Consider the following 22204-nt stretch of genomic DNA (forward strand, 5'->3'; position numbering starts at 1 on the left):
AGAGCAGGCGGCGGAGGCGAGGCAGAGCGGGCGGCGCCTCTTCGGGAGAGGCGGATCGGTAAGAGGAAGGCAGGGAGAAGAGAAGGGGAGAAACAGACGAGAACCCACCGTTTACGAGAAAGGAAGTGATAACAGGCTGTCTCCTCCTGGGAGGACTCACCGCGCGTTCTCAGTCGCTGCGCAGCTTCGCCTCGAGTCCGAATGGGGAAAGCCTTCGCGGGCCCCGTCGCTGGCGTTTTCGTCTGCGCACGTGCCTGCCTCTGCCGTCCCTCATCCTCTCTTCTCTTTAGCCGAAAGGCCGGAGGACAGGCAGACACAAGAACCTCGTTTGGTTGCGAGGAAACCGCATTCGAGCCACAAGACGCAGTCGCCTTCTCGTCTTTCTTGGCACCCCTGTGCCGGCTGCCCTTTTTCTTCCGCCAGTGTCTCCTTCCTTCCCTCTTCGCTGTCCTTTCCAAGACTCCGCGAAGCGAGAGAGGACGGAAGACTCGCGGCCTTCTATCTGTCTCCCGTGGCAAAGAGGTTTCGGAAGTGGCCAAAATGTGCGCAGGATAAAGTTGCGTCTTTCTCCGCTTCGTGTTCTCCACTTTCCTCCGGTTTTTGCACCCTGGCTCCTTCGTCTCTCGCTGCGGTTCCTCCTTCGTCTCTCGCTGCGGTTCCTCCTTCGTCTCTCCTGCCGGCGGCTTCGTCGGTTTTTTCGTCGGGCTGTTTGCCTTGGTGCCCGCCTTCTACGCTGTCAACAGGCTTCATCCGAGAAAGCGGGAAGAAGCGGGGCCCTCAACGCAGCGCGCTGAGTGCACAACTCAGCGACTTGCCTCTTTCCGCTCTTCTCCCTCCCCCCTGGATGCTCATGCCGCCTTCCCTGGTTGCGTACTACAACACGCACTCGACGCGTAGCCAGCTGGAAGAGGGAGACGGAGAAGATGGAGACGGAGAAGATGGAGAAGGAGAAGATGGAGAAGGAGAAGATGGAGACGGAGAAGATGGAGACGGAGAAGATGGAGACGGAGAAGATGGAGAAGGAGAAGATGGAGAGGGAGAAGATGGAGAGGGAGAAGAAGCAGCGCAGACAAGGGAAGAGATAAGTGGGAGAGACGGGGGACATCAGAGAGAGCAAGAAGTCTCTCCTTCGGCGTTCGAGAGGCTTCGTCCGGGTGTCTCCGTTTCTTCTGCTTCGTCCTCCCCTCGGGGCACCGAGTCGCCTTCCCGCTTGGCGGCGGGCCGTCGCCCATCCGCTCTGCAGCCTGAGCTCTCGTTTCTGTTTTTCCCTCCCAAGACGATCACGGCCGCGGCAGGCAGCGGCGGCGAAGGCTGCGTCTCGTTTCGCCGAGAAAAAAGTCTGCCGAAAGGAGGACCCGATGGAGCGCCGGGTGGGAAGGGCGGCGACGTTCTCCTGATTGTAGGCGAGCAGCAGGCTCTCGCGACGTGTCCGAAACTGCGGGGAGACAGAGACGGGAACGCGGCTCTGGCGGCGACAGAGGCGGAGGCGGCAGGGACGACTCCGGCGCGGGCTGGGAGACAGCGCCGCAAAACACGAGAGAAGGCGTCGCTGACTCGTGGAGAGAAGCGAGACGCGGAAGATCTAAGCAGAAGAAAGCGAGGCGTGTGGCAGGCGGCAGATGGCGGCCGGGGCCAGGGCGCGATGCGGCAAGGGGTGAGTGCGGAGAGCGGGCGGGAGGCGTGGGGACGGAAAGGCAGAAGAGAACAGCGAGACTGCGAGTACTTAGACTGCCAACACAGATCACCCCTTCTGAAACACGACTGCTAATGGAGGGTCGGCGGGAACAACATCTTATTGTCCCATACACGGATCGTCTGCAAGCGCTGCGTGCGTCACGTAGACATTACCGGAGAAGGGGATGCCGTGCGTTTTCGACTGGCAAAGAACGGAGAGCGACGCGCGCCAAGATCGAAGACAAACCCGATTTCTTCGAATCTCGAGACTCTGCATGCATGAGCGGATGCGTCATTTCGTCTGCCTGTGTCGCTGGGTGTGCGGCGCGAAGACGCCTCTGTGTCAGACGTGGAGGCTTGTTGGTGAGTGTGACTAGGGTGTTTTGCGGATCCTTTTCCACGCAGAGCCAAGCAGGAATGCATGCCTCTCTTTGTCGTGTTTTCTCGCCTTCTCGTGCAGAGTGCAGGGAAGCACGAGCGCGTGTCCGTGCCGCCCAACACCCTCGTTTTGGATGTGACGGATCTCGAGGAGGGCGTGCGGGAGTTGAAGGAGAGACGAAAGGAAGAAGAAGACGGAAACGACGACGAGGATGCACTGCTTGACAAGGGGTTGGAGGCGATGCTCCGCATGCACGGCAAAGAAGGCGACAACGACGGAATTTCTCAAGAGGGACGAGGCAGAGGCACGAGCCAAAAACACAAAGACGAACGAGAAGAGAACGGCGAAGAAGGCGAGGGAAAAGATGGAGAAGAGAGCGACATGGGGGAAGAAGTGGACGACGATGAGGCCTTTGCTGCGTTTGCTCGCATGTTTGGCGACTTTCTTGAGAGTGGAGGAAAAAGCGGCGTGAGCAGCAAGCGAGAGAAGAGCGAAACGCGTCGCAGCGCGTTCAGGCTGAAAAGGAAAGACGGTGGAACGCTTACGAGACAAGACACACTCTTTTTCGAGCGAGACGGGCTTGCAGCAGAAGACGGGGAAGACACAGAAAATCGTTCCGAGGAAGACGACGCCATGGAGGCTTTCTTCGCTTCGCTCTTTGACTCGAAGGCCCCGCGTCCTGCGAAGAAGAGGAGAATGGCGGGGACCAAGATACACGAAGAGCGACGCCGGACGCCTGCGGCAGGAAGGGTGCGAAGACGCCTGGCCAAGGCGAAGGAGGACGACAACATCCAGGAGGAAGTGGAGAGCGCGGCAGAGACACCAAGACATGAAGGAGACACAGACGAAGAGGAGGGCGAGGAGGAGGAAGAAAGTCGCGGAGCAAGAGGAGAAGCATTGCGGCGGCTACGAATCAAGAGAGAAGATGAAACGCGACACAGACGGGCGGGAACAGGGAGCGAGGAAATGCGGAGGCGGTCGCCAGAAGACACAGACAGAGGGATAGAGAAGGAAGCGACAGGACGCATGAGAGGCGGAGAGAAAGAAGCGATTCGTGGAGGCTGGGAAGGAGAGGAAGGAGAGGAAGGAGAGAAAGGAGAGGAAGGAGAGGACGGAGGGGAAGAGAAGAACCACGAGACACCGATTCACGGCGTGTATCTCAGTCGCGCAGGCCAGCAGCTTCTTCTTGCTCGGGGAGGAAGGGGCGGGCGAGGCAACGCAGCCTTCCTCACAAACACGTAAGTGCCGAAAGAGAGTCCTCAAAGTACTTTTTCTTTCTCCTTGGCTGCTTCCTGTCGCGCTCAGAACATCGCCGAACCTTAGTCGCACTGGATGGTCTCTTCGCTGCCCCGCCCTTGATTCGTTTCCTTTTCGCTCTTGTTCTCGCGCTCGTTTGTTTCATCTCGGATCGCTGGACACCTGCGCGTTCTGCGTCCTGCCTCGGGTTTAGAGGAGACTCTGCGTGTTTTCCGCGTATCTGCTTTTTGTCGTCGTCCCCGCGTGTCTCCGCTCCCTGTCCCGTCTCGCTTGCCAGTGTCTCCTTTTTTCTTTCTTTCGCTCTTTTTCAGCAATCGCTACCCAACCACGGTCGAACGCGGCCAGGAAGGCGAGAGGCGCCGCCTGCTCGTAATTCCAAATTTCGCGGACGTTCTCGTCGTAGGCTTTCGAGGTTCTGGGAAAACGTCTCTCCTTCAGGCGGCGTCGAGCATGGCTTCCCAGAAGATGCCCGCCGCGTCCTCTTCCGTTTCTAATTTCATGTCTCTCTCGCTTCCTGGGGACAGGTCGACGACTCTGGTTTGTTGGCCGTCTCCGCCAGACCCTGTAGCCGCTGAAGCGTCGGAGCGAAAGAGAAACGACGGCTTCGGAGAAGATGTGTTTTCACTTCGGGAGCCCTCGAATCCGCTGCACGGTCTTTTGCCCGGCCCCAGACGCGCAGCCCTGGACCCGCTGAAGGGATGCGAACGAGGAAGCACAGTATTTCTTCTCGACAGCCCCGGACTTCCGGACACGGTGCTGGAGAACCGAAATCTGTCTCCCTATCCTTCCTCTCCTCGTTCCTCGCCTACTTTTTCATCCCCGGCTTTTTCCTCTTCTGCATCAGTTCTCGGCGGTCTCGCGGCGTGTCGTCTGACAGGCATGGTGATCGATGCCTCCAGACCCGTAAGTGAAAAAAAGCCGAGCGAAAAGGAAGGAGGGAAACGCTTCGGTGCCGAAGTCGCATAAGCCCCCGCAGAGACAATTCACATGTGCAAAAATGTGCGTACCACCGAGGAGAGGCTCGACCATAAACCTGCAGACACAAAAGCAAATAAATATATATTTGTATTTCTCCACGTACATCCATATATTTAGTCTGCGCACGGGAATCTACCTATCTACATCAATCCCTAGTATTCGCAGATACACCTGCGTGAACGTTGTCTCTTCTCCGACAGCAGTAGTGTTGACAGTCGCTCTCTCACCTGACGCCTTCGATGCCTCTGTTTGTTTGCAAAACACTGCCTGTCCCCGTTTATGCCCATGTCTGAGAACCTGCATGCAGAGACACATGTGTGCATGCGCCTTGGCATCAGGTTTTCTCGTTATTAGCCGCCTTTCAGCCAGCAGGCGCCCGGATGGAAAGAGAACATGCCTGTGCATGCCTCCTGGCAGCTTTCATGCGTTTGTCTGCGTCGTTCCCTGCGCCCTCCCGCTGGACTGGGCTCTTTTCTCGTGCCTTTCGTATCTTTTGCTGTGGGCGTCTCAGTCTGAAATTGTGGAAGGCTACAAACGCCTCTGCAGAGCTCTCCACAGCGGCCTGCCGGGTGCCTCGCTCGTCCCGCGAATCATCGTCCTGTCCAAGATTGATCTCTGCGCTTCCCGTGCGAAGTTACGGGAGGCGGTGGAGTCTCTTCGCGCCTTCACCGACAACCGGAAAATCTTTCCCGTCTCTGGTGAGACAAAAACAAACTCTTGGGTCTTCCCGTTTCCTGCTGTTTCCTACTTCTCCCGTCCATGCTTCTCTCCTCTTTCTGCCTTTTAGTGTCACGTCTCGTCTTGCGGATCTTCTTCTCACGGTGCTCTCCCCCGGCCTGTTCTTTTCCTGTTCTGTCCTTCTCCGTGTGCGCCTGCAGCCCGAACGGGGGAAGGAATTGCCTCACTGGTTTCTCAGACGCAGACGCTTCTTCGTAGCCTCTACGTCGGTTCGCATACCGACACCCAACTCCCAAGCAACCGTCCGCTATCTTCGTCGTCGTCTCCTCGCTTTTCTCCGTTTCGTTTGTTGTCTCCTTCGCCGCGTTTTGAGACTACGCGGAGGTCTTTGGAGCCTGGGGCAGCGGCGGTAGAGAATGGACGGAGAACCGACCTCCCTCGGAATCGCTCCTCACCTTCGTCCTCCGCTCCCGCGCTGTCTCCGTCTGTTTCCCCTTCTCTGTCTCCGCCTTCTGCTGGCTCGTCGCCGCTATCTGTCGAGCGTCTTCTGGATCTGTACCGACCCCTGGGCGAGCACGCCGTGCGCATTCACGCGTGGGAAGATTTGGAAGAAGAGAGACAGAGGCGACTGCGCAGACGGAAATTCGTGGGGCAGAGTCTCTCTTCTTCTCCGGGCGTCTCTCTGCGGACAAAAGAAACGGAGCAGACGCCGTTCGCGTCCCCACAAAACGCGCTTGAGAGAACGGGAAGTGACCGTCGCCCGACGACACTCGACTCGGGGGCGGACCTCCACGCGGCTGCTTTGGAAGCGGAGGGAGAAGAAGGCGATGACGACCGAGACGGTAGAGAAGGCGAAGACTACCGAGACGATAGAGGAGGCGAAGACGACCGAGACGGTAGAGAAGGCGATGGAGAAGAAAGCGAGGAAGAAGAAGGCGAGGAAGAGGACGGAGAGTGCAGAGGAGAAGAACTGGGGCAAGGCGGTTCGGACCGCGTCCCGGCGTCCGCATTCGCAGCGAACGGAGAGAAGGAGCGGCGGCTGAGGCTGCTGCTGGCGAGTGAAGGGCTCCGGAGGCCAGACGAGCAGGAAACGAAGCGAGGCGCGTCTCGGAAGAAACGGAAAAAAGCAAAGGCCGGGCCGCGTGGCCTCGTTTCGTCCAAAGAGAAACTCGGAGAACCGGAGCCCGACGCGTTCCCCGCCATGCCGCGAACGCCAGTTGCTCTGGAGTGGAAGTGGGAGGAAGAACTAGAAAACCCGAAAAAAAGTGAGGGAACAACCCGTCACACGTTCACCCCTGCATATCTGGGTCGGGCTTGCTGGCGATGGGGGATCCGCGTGCATTTGCGTGGGCATTCGTTTTCGCCACTGGTCCCGCTCTCTCGCTCAAACAGCTAGCTCTGTGTCGATGCTGAGGGTGCATGCGACCTTCTTTCGAGGGAAGGCGATCCACTTGGGCAATGCAGGTTCTGCAGTGCATTCAAGGAAACGCAGCACAAAGCAGCTGTGGTTCAGCGACGTCGCTTTCTCTGCCTCTTGGTATATCTCAAACACATACAGATATGCATGCGCCTGAATGTACATACACACATATATGTATGTATATGTATGTATATGTATGTATATGTATATATGCTTATATATATGCATATATATATATATATATATATATGCATATAGGCAAATGAACAGACAGGCAGATCGTTGTCTGAATATTTGTATGTTTGTGTGGACGCACACGGGCATAGGGGAGGCTTAGATGTATCTGGGTGAGTATTCTCCTGTAAGAGTGCTTGTTTGTGGGGTGTATACGGTGATGGGGGCACTGAGTGTTTTTGGAGTTGCATTTTCTGATTTTTCAGAGAAGAAAACAGGGCGGATCTTCCGTCTGTCGGGGACACTGATCGACACCCTCACACGCCAAGTGAAGGAATTTGACAACCCAGCCGCTCTGCGCCTGTACAGACAGCTCGCCGCCCGCGGCGTTATCGAGGTGAGCAGGCGCAGGATGTGCCCACCTGTGGTTTCGTTTTCTTTTACCCACCGTGGCGCCTGCCAAAGGACTCCCTTGTCATACCCCCTGTCCAGTCGCGTGGTGGCTACAGAATTCCTCCGTGGAAACCAATTTCTCTCTGCCTCTTTCCAGCACGAATCTGGTAATGATGGGTGCTGGCCAGCTTGTCTCTACATGGCGATGCATCCGCAGAACTACAGACGGTTTAAAGATGCACATATGCGTATATGTATTTATACATATTTATTTCTGACGTACGTGAGTGTGCGTATGCACGTAGTTTCAAATGCTGGGTTTCCGTGGAGGTTTTGCGCCGCAGCGAATTTTTGCCGCTTGGAGAATCTGAATCCCTGTGTTCCGAGCCGCTTTCCCTGTCCGTAACTGGCGGTTCCGTGCATACACCTTCTGCTGCCTCTCTGCTGGTTTCGCTTCGCCTTTCGTCGTTTTCCAGCAACTTTTCCTCGAGGCCGGGGCAGAGGAAGGGGACACGCTTCGCGCAGGAGAAGCGGAACTGAAGGTGCTGCCGTCTTATAGTCGGAGAATGGAGAGTTTGAAGCCCCTGCTCATGAACGAAGGGTTGCGGCCTCTCGTGACGGAGGCACCCGAAGAGCGAGGAGATGGAGACCATGAGGAGAGGCGAAGCGACGAGGAGCTCGAAGCGTGGATCAACACCGCAGCCGAGATGCCGTAGGTTGCCCCCAAGGGAACGTTTAAGACGGGTCCTCATCCTGGGTTGCCTGGGCAGCGCCTTTCCGGACTTTCACCTTTTTCGGCTGCGTTCGGTGCACGCTTCTCTGCCGTCTTTCGTGGCGTTGTTTCCCGTTTCCTTCCTTCTGTCGCCTTGATGCCTCTGCCTCCGAGGCTGTCGGGCGCCAGGCACGCGGCGCCTCAGCTTCGTCGCGGCTCCTGCGCGTGCATGCGTGCATGCACACTCTCTTACTGGCGGCAGCCTCGTCAAGGGCGTGTGTATCGGTCCATGCGTTCCGCGGCGCCTCTCGCCACCGCGCAGTGAGAGGCTCGTCCGAACCTGTCCGATCAACAGCCACAGTTGTAGCCGCGCAGTATACTCAAGGCAGAGAGACTCTCAGCCTCCGGGAGTAAAGGCCGCGAACATGCAGGCAGCCGTTTACGCAGGGGCGTACCCAGTGTGCGCGGCCTTTTCGGTTTGTTTCCAGAATGTCGCTTTACGACCGAGACGCGAGACGGATGTGGCGGAAACGGCGGCGAAGTTTCGTCAAGCATGCGCGCTCGCTGGGTCACGGAGGCGGCGAAGTTCTTGCAAGGGGAAGAGCCGCAGCGCCCTGGAAACTCCACAGCGCAGCCGCGTATCCAGAGACACCCGAAGAGAGACGGAACGCGCGCAGGAAATCGGAGACAGAAGACGAGTCGTGACGGACGTGGATAACAGAGCGGGAATAACAGAGACGGGAGCGCCGGTTGGCGGGAAGAAGGGCGTGGATCGCGCCGGCAGCAGTTTGCAGCTGAACGTAGAAAGACAAGTAAACGGTGTATTCATATTTATATTTACATATATATATATATATATATATTTGTATATATTGTGGTTACCTGTGGGACGCCGAGTTTGTCTTTGTGTCTCGGTGGCAGGTTTAGATTTTCGCCGGGAGGCCAACCCCGTTCATGGGTCGCGCGTCGCTCCGCCTGTCTCTCGTCTCAAGCCCGCGGAGCTGATTCGCTCTTCGCCGTTCTTTTCTTGTCAAAGACACAGACCCTGTGAATTTGTGAGAATTCCCCGCGGACGTGCTTTTCTCGCTTGTCTCCGGGGGATATACAGCCGCACCTCTGTTCCTGGCTTAAAAATGCTCCCGTACACTGCACACACATATTTACGTATTTCCATATCTATCTACTTACGTGTGTATATAGGTTAACTCGCAGCAACACGGCGCGCCAAAACCTACACAATTCATCCACGTCCCTTCTGAAAAGCTGCCGCCGTGTAGGCTCCTTTCTATGCATGCATGTCTGGGAGTCCATCTGTCTGGCGATGCACCGGTCTGCAGATATATTTCCCAGAGTATTTACGCCCAGGCGCCCGTGGAGGCATCGAACAGGAGGCTACCCGACCTACCTCGCCACCGTGCCTGCCGAGCTGCATGTCCTGTATGTTTCGCTAGTCCTAGCGCCGACGCGCTGCTCTGTCTACAAAGTCGAATCGCTCGCAGAGATGTCGCCCGCGCGCTGCCGCTCCATTCGTGCCTGCCTCTATGCGCACATATCCACTTATACATATATACATGTATACATATGCATACACATACCTATTTATACTTATATGCCTGTGCATCTACATAGTTATAAATGTGCTCAGACAGCCGTGTGTCAGTTGCGACACTTTCTCGGACTGCGGGCGCGATGAACGGTGGAAACATGGCGCCGCCGAGGACGCTCTCCGCCAAGAGAGCAGGAATCGACAGGGAAAGCCTCGGGCGAATTGACAAGGAAACTGTCCCAGTATGTGTCCACCTTCCCGGAAGCATGCGCATGCAGAAAGAGCCGGAGACCACGCCCAGGCAGGCACTCTTGCGGGAGGTGACTCGAACTCCACGAGGGAAAAAGAGTTCCTCAAATGTGTACGCGGCGCGAGTCGCGCGAGAAGAAACGTCAAGGGAGGAACGGCAGCATGGGACCACATCATGAAAGGCACGTCTCTTGGGTGAAAGAAAGACATGTGCATTTCCGGATGCAGAGAGAACACGGGGGGAGCGAGTGGAATGCAACCGGTTTCACAACAGCCTCGCAGCGAAACTATGTAGACAGAGAGCCGCAAAAAACGAGACAGCCCCCGACCTTTTTCGTCCACAAAAAACTCGGCGCTCTTTTGTTTTTATTTGCGTCTCTCCTTTCCGCTGGCCTCCGTCGCGCTCTCTGCCCCGTCCTCTTGTCCCCCTGCGCTTGCCTGCCAGCCGGTTTCCTCCGTCACGCGTTTCGAGCGTTTTCGTCTTGCTTTCTCCGGAGATCTTCCCTCAGGGTTTTCCGGCGGGGCAGCGCGGGCGCGTATCTCCTCGGTCCACGCGCTTCCTTCCGAGCTTCGCGAAAAGGGTTTCCCGTGCCTCGGCGAGATCGTGCTCGCCCTCGCGGCTCGGGTGTTCGCGCCCGGTCTCTCGCCACTGTCTCTTCTGTGCGCCCTCGAAAAAATCCCACGACTCGCGGGTGAGTCGCGTGGCGCCGCCATCGGCTTCTGCTGACAGCGACGCCCCCTCTGCGGCGAACGCGAGAGAAGAAGAAGAAGGAGAAGAAGGAGAAGGAGAAGAGGAGGAAGAAGGAGAAGAAGAAGAGGAGGAAGGAGAAGAAGGAGAAGAAGAAGAGGAGGAAGACGGAGAAGGAGGAGAAGGGAGTAGAGGCGACGAGGATGCAGCGTCGGGGGCAGAGGAAGACACAGCACGGGAGGAATCAGCGAAAGTGGACACAGAAGAGGAGAGGGAAGGAAGGCCGCGAGAGAGTACGGCTTTCAGCAATTGCCGCTGGAGATAACGAAGACGCGCCAAACGGTCTGGGAGGGCCGTCCACTCAAAATGAGGGACCGCAACGACACGCCACCTGAAAGGACCACGGAGAAGTCGGCGCACATCTCACACACGTCGGTGCACTCGGTCACATACGTTTGCCTGCACGCGTGCGAGATTTACACGCATGCGCACACGCCTCCACAAAATCAGACACATGCCAATCAAGTGAGACATAGTCATCTTGTATCTATCTGTCTAGACATCTATGCACTTCTATCTGTATCTCTATCAATTTATATTCATATTGCCTCATCGACATCTGTTTCTACGTGTCGATTTTGTTTTACGCATTTCCAGTGTCTTGCGCAGCTCCCAGGCGCTTTGCGCACTCACCCTTGGGCTTGAAGGAGGCGACGACGCAGCGACGTCCAGGCAGTCAGTTCGATTTCCGCTCCTTCCGGGTCTCGGAAGAAATGTTCGGAAGCGCCAACCTGCAGAGCGACACAAAAGCGACGAAGAAACGACAATTGTTTGCCCACCACGACAGTTCACTCAACAAAAAGACAACTACCGGCTCCAAACAAACCACGAGCTATCTTTGCATATACATGCATATGCATCCTCATATATATATATATATATATATCTGCATATATGTACAAACACATCCATACATGCATATGTGATTATGCCTGTGTTCAGTTAGGTGCCTGTGCACGGGATGCGCAGACGTGTGTCAGTGTTCAAGTCCTGACCTCGAAGGCTATTCGATGCGTCGCGTCGACGAGGGGAAGCGTGTAGGGAGGCGCGTAGACTGCGGTTTGCAGGTGGAATCGGTGGGCCGGCGACAAAAGGTGCGATGACAGTTTCTGGAGGTTTCTCAGAACGTCTCGCTCGATTTCCGTCAAGGCTGAAACCGCGTTCGCAGACAATCCCTCCACTCTTTGAGAGCCCGAAAAGGAACCCGAGCCTCGCCCGCCCAAAGACGAGGCCGAGCGCGGCCAGCGCTCGCCATTTGTTGAAGCATGCACTCTCTGCGTCGCACCAGCCTTCGTTTGGGGGCTCCAACGTGCGTCAGGCGCATGCGCGTCTTGCGCAAGAGGAGAAAAATCCTGAGAAGAGGGTGACAACGTGAGTGTCTCTTCGTCGTCGCTCGCTGTGTCGTCGAAGACAGCCGCGCGCTCGTCAAAGGCGAAGAGCGCAAAGCGTCCGCTTCCGTCCCCGCATGTTTCCGTGTTCGCTGCGTTTGCCCCTGCGTCGACGCGTCCTTCCTCCCGTTGCGACGAAACCCCCTCGGCAGTCTCTTCTGCGTCATCTCTCCCTCTGAGCTCCCTCTGGTCTCCGAGCGCCTGGAAGACACCGTCGTGTCTTCGCGGAGACGCGCCGCAGTCGGCGGCGAAGAGCCAGTGAGGCGCGCCTGTCTCTCCCGCTCGTGGATTTTGACCGAGGAAGTCTCCTCGCTTCTCTCGGGCTTCAGGTTCCGGGAGGCTGCCTCTCGCTGCCTCGCTGGCGTAGGCCGCAGGCGCCTGAACGGCGAATCGGCGGCGGAGACGTCCAAGGAGACAGTCGATTTCGATCCGCCTAGAAGTCGCGGAGGCGCCATTCGAAACCGGGGCCGGATCCCCTTTGCAGATCCCCTGCGTGCTTCGCGAATCCCGCTCTGCCAAAATTCCGCACTCCGCGTCGTGCTGGTCCTCCTCCCACTCAGTCGCGTTCGCCGTTTCCCTCGCTCTGCGGTTCCCTCGTTCTTCAGACGGCATCAGCGACCTCAACAGCTGTATATACACCTCAGCCACGTCTAGCTTGCGCCGTGTCTCCAGAATTTCTTCCCTGTCTCTGCGTCCTTCGCCGAGGCTCGCGACGCGCCTTTCTTCCGGGCCTTCACCGGCAGCGTTCTCGGCCACCAGCCCACCCCGGGCTGCGCTCCATCGTAGAACAGAGTCCGCAGTCAGACCGTAGTGGAACACACACCGCGCAGCGAACAAGCGCAGCAGGTTGGCTGTGCTCTGCAAGTTGGCTGTGCTCTGCGAGGGCGTTTGGCGAATCTCTCTCAGCTGTCTCGCGCCGTCGCCGGACTTGCCGCCCGCTCTTGCCTTTCGCGCCGCTCCTCCCTTCCCTTCGCTTCTCTTTCGCGCTTGCAAGCCTCGTCTGCAGTCCTTCGGCATCTCGAAGACGCAACTCAGCTGAGGGAATTCACAGAAAAGCGCCAAAAAGTCGAGGGCGACATCGCGGCCCAGAGCAGGCGGTTCCCATAGAAGGAAAGCAGCCAGCAGGCGAAGCGCGCGATCAAACGACAGCCGCGAGGACACAGCGCCCTCAGAGAGAGGAGAGGCGCAGACCGAGGAGGAAGAAGACTGTTCGGATGAGGCAGGAGAACGGGGAGGGGAAGCGGACGGAGAGAAGAGACGTTCGCTGGTTTCGAAGAAGGCAGGTGTCTCCGCTTTCGTCGGTCCCCTCGTTTCGGTCGGCGTCGGCTGCGAAGTTGCGTCTCGCTCCACAGGGCGTCCCGGGATTCGCGGGCGAAGCAAGAAGAAAACCTCCTCAAAAATCGCCCCCAGCGTGTCGTTCGCCACGGCCCGCAGCTGCGGATGCGCCTCTGTCGTCGTACAGCCGAGGCGAGCGAGGCCGAACGCAGCATCCACGAGAAGCGCGATTCGTCCGGTCACCGAGGCTTCCATTTCTCCCCTGTCTCTGTTTGCGTGTCGGCGCATTCGTGCTTCTCGCGCTTCTTCTCTGTGGGGCGTAGCACTGACTCGCGCGCGGTCGTCGGGCTTCTCGTCTGATCCTGCACTCACGTCTTCGTCTCCTCTCAACTCTCCGGCCGCTAGAGGGTCTGGAAAGCCGGTCTCCTCTGGCCGTTTCCGCTCTGCGCCTTCGCTGCGCGGGGGCGCCCGCTCGCCCGCCTCCCTTTCCAGTCTCAGCCGCGCGAGATTTCGTCTGAGCCGGGAAGCGGCAAAGGCGAGAAACGGCATATCTCTGCACCCGGCTTGTCCCCAGACGTGGAAGATGCGGCACCAGAGCTCCGTCGTCTCCTCGTCCGTTCCTCGCGCTCGGCGATTCTCCTCTCTGCCCGCGCGCTTCCGCCTCTCCAGCCTGTGCGCACTGTCGCCTGGTCGGGTCGCCTCGTCCGTTTCCTTCGCTTCTCCGTCTTTCGCGTCAGGGCCTTTTTCGGCCTTCTCTCGCGTCTCCGAGGCCGCCTCATCGGTTTCTCGCAACTGCGAAACCCGAACCCCAGTGCGTCCGCTTCCCTGCGTCTTCTCTTGCTCTCCCTGTACCGGCTCGCTTTCTCCTCGTTCTCCGCTTCCTTCTTCGCCTTCTTGGACTTTCACAGCTGCGAACCGGTCGTGAATCGCGTCTCCAAGTCGCACAAATTTCCGCCACGCTGCGGGATTCAGGCGTTGCTGCAGACGAGCTTTCTTTGTCCCTCGCCGCTCTCTGCTGCTCGCCGTCGCGTCGGCGTCTCCGTCGAGGTCTCCGTTTCGTCGCGAAACAGAAAGCGGACCCGGAAGAGGCCGCAGACCGCCGGTTCCCTCACGCTCCAACTCCTTCTCCAGAAAAAGGAATGCTTCGCTCAGGTCGACAAGCTGCGCAGCCGACAGCGCGTGTCGCGGCAGTTTCCACCTCACGTGGCGCCACAACTCGCCCAGGAGGACTTCCTGACGCGTTGCGTCGAGGGGCTCTTCCGCGGGAGACAGTGCGCTGGGAAGCAGGCGTGGCCGCGTGGAGAGAAAAAGAGATGCGCTCGGAAACGCGAGAGAAAAGGGATCTTCGCCGGGTGGCGAGGCGCGCCCCAGATGCGCTGCCGCAATGTCCAGAGCGACGACGAAGCACGGTCGATACAGGACGAGACTGGAGAGAGAGCGCAGGAGATCACACAGACTGTACGAGGGAAGAAGAAGAAGAAAGTGAAGCAGCAGCGGGCGAAAGAGCGAAGGCGGCGGGTCGAAGGGGACCGCAGGCGAGGCCGCGAAGCGCGCAAAGGACGAAAGAAGAAGAGAGACATGCGCCGGTGTCCAGGCTGGACGCAGAGAGACACAGAGACATCCAGGCTAACAAACACATCAGGGACCGTGCCAACACTTTCGCTAGCCTGGCCTTCCCCACTTTTTTTTCACAAGCTTCACCAGTTATATTCGCTGTGCCCCTCGCGCTCGCGTCGTGTGTTTGGGCTCTTTCTCTTCTCCAGTCGGCGAGCACACCCACCGAAAAGCCGCGTCCTCTCGAACAGATGAACCTTGACACAGCGACGCCCCTCTGCGGGAGAGACTTCGATCTGTGAATGCCTGCCGAGGCGAGGGTGCTCGGCCTCTCTGCTGCGGAGGGGGTTCGTCGGTTCTCCGCTCTTGGCCTCGCTGGAAATCGCCAACTCGGCTGTACGCCTCCGCACCAGTCTAAGTAACTGGGCTGCCTTCTGAGCTCCCCCATCCTTGCTCAAAGGACACGGACATCCTTACGCACACTTGCACATGCATGCACACATATATACTTATACGTATATACGAGTATGGAGAGACGTATGTCTGTGACCAGGATCTCGCGAAGAAGCCATAAATGCATACGTATCACCCTAAACGCATGGCAACGCACCTGCACATCCTCATTTTATCTGTTTTCTCGCTTGCATCCCCAGATGGCCCCGATCCATTCGCACCTGCATTCGTCCCTAGAGGAACGTGGAGACGAAAATTCCTCCCACGCCAGGGCTACACAGAGACATCACGACTGAGCTCCAGGTGCACGTCGATGCATGCAGCGCGGTCGCCTCTCGACAAGTTAGAGAGTCACGCGAGGTTTCCCTTCCCGCTTTTGTCGCGTCAACCGTACCTCCGCTGGTCCGCAGACGGCCTTGTGAAAAGTTGCGAGTGTCTGTGGCGAGGTCGCCGTCGCCCTTGCTTGCTTGGCTCTCTTCGCCACAGCGTGGAAGTGGAAAAATGGGAGGCAGAGAAGAGACAGTGCCGGTCCTATTTGGCCGGTCAGCCTTCTCGCCCAGAAGCCCCAGCCGCTCCGCGGTCGCCTGGAGAAGAGACGCCACCAGAGCCGCCTGGAGGAACTCTCGCGAGAGACGCTGCGGGGCGACCTCTGCATGCAGATGGTTCTCGCCGTCTGGCCCTCCCATTTCGCACTCTTCACGGGCCATCGCGAGGCGGGGGTGAAGGCTCGGCGGAGCAGCAGGAGAAGAAACGCGCGGCGACTGGGGAGGCGTGCCCAGAAGAGACACGGTTTCAACGAGGGCCAGAATGTCCCGGACTTCGAATGCGGGGAGTTGCTGGAGAGAGCGGAGAAGGATCCAGCAGAGGAGATCCGAAGAGAGAGACGCGAGAGAGGGAGACGCCAGAGAAGAGGCAGGGGAGAGAGACGCTCCGGAAGACGAAGACTCGAGCCTCTCCCACGAGAGCAACGGGACAGCCGGAGTCGAGTCAGGGCTCGAAGAAGCCTGCGAGAAAGACAGTAGATTTGGTTCCTCCTCACGCAAACACTTCGTGTCGGTTGCTGCCTCTTGGGAAGCCTCTTGCGAAGCGTCTCGGTCCAAAGATGCGCTCGCCTGGCTGCTGCGTTTGCGTTGGAAGTGCGTGAGAGTCCAACACGCAGTCGACAGGGCGACAGGCCCCGCCTGCGGATCCGCTGGAGACCCCACAGCTGATGCTTCCTCGGGCGACAAAAGACAGGAGAGAGCAGACGCGGAACAGGGAGGAGACGCACCGGGAAGAGAGGAAAAGGGAAGAAGGGAAGGAGAATAGAGTGACGATGTGCATCCTTGCCTTCTGCCTGCAGGGTAGGAACTGAGACGTTCGCCATATCTCTCTCGCCTCAGGAGACAGGCGGCGTACGCCTCGAGAGCGTCACCTGAGGCAAATGCAGGCGCCACGGCCTCCGCGGCGTTCTGACTGGCCAAAGTGTCTCCTTCCCGCCGCTCCTGTCTCTTCTTCGGGCTCCGTTGCGGTCGAAGGGATGCAAGGAGGTCCAGAGAGAGAAGCGACAAGAGTCCGGGAAGACGTCTTTCTGCTAAAGGAAACGGAGACGGTTCCCGGGACTCCAGGCACAAGATCTTCGACGAAGACGCGTGAATCAACGCCGACAAAAGTGCCGTCATCGCCTGGTGAATCAGGGGCCATGGAAGAGACAAGGGAGAGACACAGAGAGGCAGGTGAGCTTTCAGACTGCATCGGTGAGAGACCTAGATTAGAAGGCCTAGGCAGCAAGCGTCCTCATCGCACCCCGTCGTGTGAAAAAAAAAACGGGGAAAACGAGCGAGATGCCCACAGAAACGAAGAACACATACTGGCCGGAAAGGAGCACGAAAGAGGGAGAAAAAGAAGCAGATACAGTTGCATGCATCGAGGCCACTAACATAAACATATATGTATATATATATATATATATATATATTTGGTGGCGCGTTAGAGTTCTCTAGCTTGTTCCTGTTCTCTGTGAATGTTAGTGCCTGACTGGACACTGTCTGTTTTTATGTCATCATTCATCATCCTTTCTCGCGTTTTTTCCCTTCCTCTCATGTTGTTTTTCACCGTCTGCTGCAGATCTATCGATTCCACAGTTTCTTTGCGCCGACTTCCTGGGGCCGTGCCCGGAGACGCACCAGACTGGAAAGCTCCCCATAACTGTGTGAATCCACATGCAGCGGAAACCTCTGCATATTCAGTGGTCGGCCGCCCGGTGCCTTTTGCACTCGGCGTCGGCATCGCCAGCCGCAGCACCGCCTCACCTGAGCACCAAGACAGGGGCTGTCTGTTTCGGAGATTTCTGCTTCTCTCAGTTCTCTCCAGATGTCTCCGCTCTCGTCTCGGCTGTTTCGTTCTCTTGTCGCGCGTCTTGCTGTCAGTCTCCCTTCTGCTTGGACGTCGACGCGGTAGAAGGCGGCGAGACGGTCCTGGACGGCTCGACAGATCGCGGAGAGTGTTTCCTCGACGAGGCGCTGTTTGGCGCCGGCCGCGGTCGCGCCGGGTGCCTCCGAGAGGGGCCTTAGGCGGACGACGTCGAGGGCGAGGCCGGCGAGCTCTTTGGGCTCCAAATCCCGGATCTGCCGCCCCACATGGAGCCTTTGGAGGAGACTGTAGAGCAGGGCGAGCTCCTGCTGCCGCTGGCGACTCGTCAGGCTCTCGCCGACCCTCCCGGCGTCGAGGGCACCCTCCGCGCCTCCTCTGCCTTTTTTCTCCCGCGCGTGACTGTCTTTTGCACTCCGGACAGGCGCCGCTCCCACCTCGGGGGAAGGCCCAAGCGGTGCGAGAGAAGAAAGCTTGAGGTGGAGCGCGAGCGATCTGTCTCGGAAGTTCCAGATGCGCGGCAGAGCCGAGATGAGCGCGCGGAGATCTTTCGCACTCGCGCGAGGAAGCACCGAAAGAAGGGAAGTCCCGAGGACTCCGGATCCGTCGAGACGCCGCAACGCAAGCGTGAGCGAGGCCGTTTGTGCAGCTTCCCGCTCTTCGTGTCGGTCTCGATCAGAGCCTTGCGAGGCCCCATGGCTGGCGCCAGGGGAGACATCGAAGCTCGGGCTTCCCGGCAAGGCGAGCATCTCGTCTTGGACGCCCTTCAGAGCCTCGACGACCCGACTTACAGCGGAGAGGAAAACGGCGAAGTCGCGACAGGAGAAATCCGCGAGATTCGCCGTAGCGGCGTCCAGAAGCTGGTCAAAAAGTTTCAGCCCCGAGGGCGCCTGCGGCGCGTCAACCCCCGCGGGCTCCGCAGCCGAAGAAGAGGGCGCATGCCGCCCGCGCGGCCCGCTGGCTGGCGAGAGAAAGCCCAGACACTGGAGATCCTGGAGAAACAGAGCACGACACACAAGGCGCTCTGGAGAAGATCTTTCTTCCACGCTTTCTTTGTAAACGGAGTGCACGTGTCTGTTCGCGCATGCCCCGATTAGTTCCGATTTTCACGACTGCCCCGATGCGTTTCGTTCCCTTTCTCTCGAAGGTCCTCAAAACCGCGGAACGTCCTTCCTGTACCCGCGTCGAAGTCCAACAATCGCGCTTCTCTGTCCCTCTCGCTCTTTTCGCTCCCCATTCTCCTCCCCGTCTTCTCAGACTGTCCACTGCCTTCTCTTCTTCACCGTTATCCTTCACTCCTTTCCTCTTCATGCATGCTCAATTCGTTGGTTTCTTCTTTGCGCCTGTGTCTTCTCTGCTCGTGTCTTCTGTGTTGTTGCTCTTCTAGAGCTTCGGCTTCGGCGATGGACAGGCGGCGACACCCACACGCATGCACGCGTCGATGCAGCTTGAAACACTCCTACGGCCTCCCTGTCCCCGCCGTCACGTTCTCGTTTCCTTTCTTTTCCTTTCTGTTCCGTTTTCCTTTTCGCCTTTGTTCCGCCTTGCGTTGTTCGCCTCACGTGAGCAATGTTGGAGATTTGCTGAGGCTTGGCCACTCCGAGAACCTGCGGAACGCGGCGCAGAAGCTGGATCTGCAGGAGCCTCAAAACCTCGATGAGCCACGGCGCCGCAAGGCCCCGCGAAGAGGGCAAAGGGACAGAAGACACTGAAGAAGCGAGAGAGGGAGACGAAAACGCGAAAGCGGCTGCCGGAGTCGCAGCTTCTTCTGGAGCTTCGGGCCAAAGCGAACTGGAAACCTCCGCTCTCTGGAAACGGAGAATCTGGTTCTGGTTCTCCAGGATCCTCCAGTGAAGCGAAAGAGAATCTCCCGGGCATGCAAGGCCTTCATGGGAGGCATTGTCCCCTTCTTGCGTAGGGTGAAAGGAGAGAGACGACGACTGAGGAAGGACAGAGGCAGAAGGCGGAGAAGACAGAGAAGACGGAGAAGAGAGAGAAGAAAGAGAGAGAGAGTTGCCTTGTTTGAGGGAGAGAACGAGGTCTCTATGAAGAACTCGCTGCCTGTCAAGAGCTGAAACCCAGGAGAAGTGTGTCTCTTCCTTGGACGCGAGAGACGAAGAGGCAGATGCCGACAGGCTGAGCGACAGAGCGGCGGATGCATGCAAAACGCCTGCAACCGCAATGGGAGAGAGAGACGCGAGTTCGTGAGGCAGGCGAATCAGAATGTCTTGCCAGAGAGCAGGATAGGGAGGAAGAAGGGAAGCGGCAACGGGCGGGTGGTCCGGAGACAGTGCAGCGTGAGACACTGAGGCGGAGGAAGACGAGGCAGAAGCCGGTGAAGAAACGGAGGAGTCGCGAGAGGGGAGAGACAGCAAAGACGCCCGGCGGATATTCACTTCATCGATCGTTGCACAGATTTGACGCGGAAACGTCGCCAGGAAAGAGGCCGCGCACGTCAGGTCATAACCATTCGCAGTGAAGGGAAGAAAAGTCGGAAACGTCTTCAACAGGCCGACGGCGAGATCCCGCGGAGGAAAGCGCCTCAGCAACGTGAAGGAGGACGCGACGATGCAGATGGCTGAGAACAGACATAACAAAGACAGGGAGAATGGAAAGAGCGGAAAGAGAGGAACGAGGCGCATCGCCTCCCCCGAATGAAAGGGTACCCGCGAAACGCAGCTGTCGAGACAGTGGAAACGCGTGCAGCCACGCCTGTGCACGCAAAGGTGTATCCTCAGAAGCAAATATATAGGTACGGAGGAGAAGGGCATTCGAGGATACGTGTTTCAACCCGTACCTGAATGCACGCGCGCCTACGCAGACCCCGCAAAACACATACAAAGTGTGTGTGGATACAGAGGTAGTAAGCGCAACAGTTGTGCTACTCGGCGGCCTATTAAACGGGGGCAAGGAGATCCTCATTTTCCGCGGAAACGTGGAGACTGACAAGTGGGAACGCAGACCGAAGCGAAAGGTCCGAGCAAGCGAGCGCCAGAGGCGTCTTTTCGGTGAATTTCTTTGCTCAGAGAAAAGCCTTGAGAGGAAATCCGCGAGAGCGAGAAAAGAGAGGAGAGGAGAGAAGAAGCACGCTCGGGGGGAAGACAAGAACGCCTGGAGAAAGGCAAGGCTGTTGATAGCCTTTCTTACACTTTGGTTCCATCAGCTCTAACCGATGTGTTGCTTTCTCGGCCAACAGACGGAGAATCTGTTCAACTTCCTCAGGGAGCGCGACTTCGTCTTTGTTTCTTTCTTCTCTTCGCCTCGCATCCTGTGCGCCCCAACTTGAGGGACGGTCGACAGACTCTGCCCCAATGCGGACCCCGGGGGCGACAGTGGACTGGTCAGAGGGAGGCGCCGTGGACGGGAAGGAAAGAGAAAAGTTTCTCTTCCCTTTCTTCGCAAAGACGCTCGCCAACACATGCAGAGTCTGCGAGACCTCGATGGGCCGTTCTGCATTGTTCTGCACGCACAAGCAAGAGGAGAGGAAGAAGCGGCGGGACGAACTTGAAGAAGGCTGAGAGAAGAAAGACGCAGAGTGTGTGGGCTGACGGAGTGGAAAGAGGGGGGCAGACGAGCTGCAGAGCGAGAGGGAAGAAGAGACAGAGAACAGAGATCACGAGCGCCGGAAAAACAGCAGAAAGTGACGCGAGACGAGCGGGATGGAGACGGCACACGTGTGAGCAGGAAGAGACGAACAAGGCTTCTCTTAAACACAAAACCCGACAACGAAGAAGGTTCAAAGTGCGTTCTCTCTGCTTTCCCAACCGAGACGTTCATGCGTTCCCTCTCCCTCTCCATCTGAAAAAGAAACAGGCGCGCCTCCGCGAAGATCGTCAAAAAAGATTAACCGACACTCTGCTGATTCTCCGGAAAGAAACGAAAACCCAAGGAAACGCCTGGACCTCTCGGAGAAGCGGAGGACAACCGACATCCAGAAAGGTGTCGAGTACGTCTAAAAGCCAAGCTGCTTTCATCTCCGCTCCCTCGCTTCTCCGTCTCTCGTCTCTCTTTGCCTTGATCTTTGCTGTTCTCCTTCATCTTTGATTTTCTCCTTCATCTTTGATTTCCCATTTTCGTCTTCGGTTTGGTCTGATGCCTCCGATTTGTCTCACCGCAGCGGCTGAGAGCGTCGTGAGGAAGAGCGAAGCATCTCCCCGCGAGGCATGGCGTATCGCCTCTCGACAGAGTGCGGAAGTGATAGTTCGTACATTTCGGTCCTTCCCGTTCACTCTCTCTGTCCCGTGCTTTAAGAGGCATTCCCTTTCTCTCGCGCTCTTCGCCCGTTTCTCTTGTCTCTGTATTTCGCTCTTCTCCGCGAAGTCTCCTTCGCTCTCCACCGCCCTCCGTTCCCGGTGACTCCACGGCCGGGAGGCCTCTCCGCGAAACGCTGCGGAGACACCGAGGAAAGAGTCCTGAGACGCACGCGGAGAATGACGAGAAGGAAGAGAAGAAGGCGACTGTCCGTTTTCTCGACCTCCGCGGAAATCTCTTTCGCCGTCTCTCTTTCTCTCCTGAGGTTCTTTGCCCAGAACACGCGGCGGGGGCCATCGCATGCGTGCAGGTTGCCGAGCGAAGACGGCGCTCGTCAGGAGAGGCGCTCGCGTTGAGGAAGCAGCGAGTGCGTCTTCGCCAGTCTGTTTCGCCAGAGAAGACTCTTGTCTCCTCGCCAAAGAGAAGACAGAGAAGACGCGCGGACCCCCGGAGGAGGCGCTGGATAGGCCAGGCGCGACCGCCCGCGCACCGATCGTTTTTGCAGTCAACGGAGTCATTTTCACCAGAGGAGACGAGGCAGTCTTACCCGAGGGCTCTTACCCTCACGATTTCAGAAACGTCCGACCGCGCAGTCATCTTCACACCTTCAGAAACTACAGATGCAGGCGCCTAGATCCAGGGCCACAGGAAACCCTTTGCCACCACATACAAATTCACAATCCTATGCAAACATACCTACACGTATATGTTTATATACGTATGTGT

The 22204-nt window shown here is 57.7% G+C and overlaps 2 protein-coding genes across 2 annotated transcripts; one reads left to right on the top strand and one right to left on the bottom strand.

Annotated features, from left to right (window-relative positions):
• Nucleotides 1-844: 844 nt before the first annotated feature.
• On the top strand, nucleotides 845-7669 carry NCLIV_016000 (conserved hypothetical protein; the record flags this gene model as incomplete). The annotated part of the gene is made up of 7 exons (XM_003881792.1): nucleotides 845-1654; nucleotides 2135-3291; nucleotides 3622-4213; nucleotides 4800-4986; nucleotides 5167-6231; nucleotides 6827-6957; nucleotides 7430-7669. 7 exons carry the CDS (start codon nucleotides 845-847, stop codon nucleotides 7667-7669), a joined length of 4182 nt encoding a protein of 1393 aa, XP_003881841.1.
• A 2296-nt stretch (nucleotides 7670-9965) lies between these two features.
• Nucleotides 9966-21780, bottom strand: NCLIV_016010 (conserved hypothetical protein; the record flags this gene model as incomplete). Its single annotated transcript, XM_003881793.1, has 8 exons — nucleotides 9966-10539; nucleotides 10842-10939; nucleotides 11204-14466; nucleotides 15273-15882; nucleotides 17170-18219; nucleotides 18790-19805; nucleotides 20375-20687; nucleotides 21340-21780. The coding sequence occupies 8 exons, from the start codon at nucleotides 21778-21780 to the stop codon at nucleotides 9966-9968; spliced, it is 7365 nt and encodes a 2454-aa protein (XP_003881842.1).
• Nucleotides 21781-22204: the final 424 nt, after the last annotated feature.

The sequence above is a fragment of the Neospora caninum genome, chromosome VI (genome assembly GCF_000208865.1).
Source record: "Neospora caninum Liverpool complete genome, chromosome VI".
Lineage (NCBI taxonomy): Eukaryota > Apicomplexa > Conoidasida > Eucoccidiorida > Sarcocystidae > Neospora > Neospora caninum.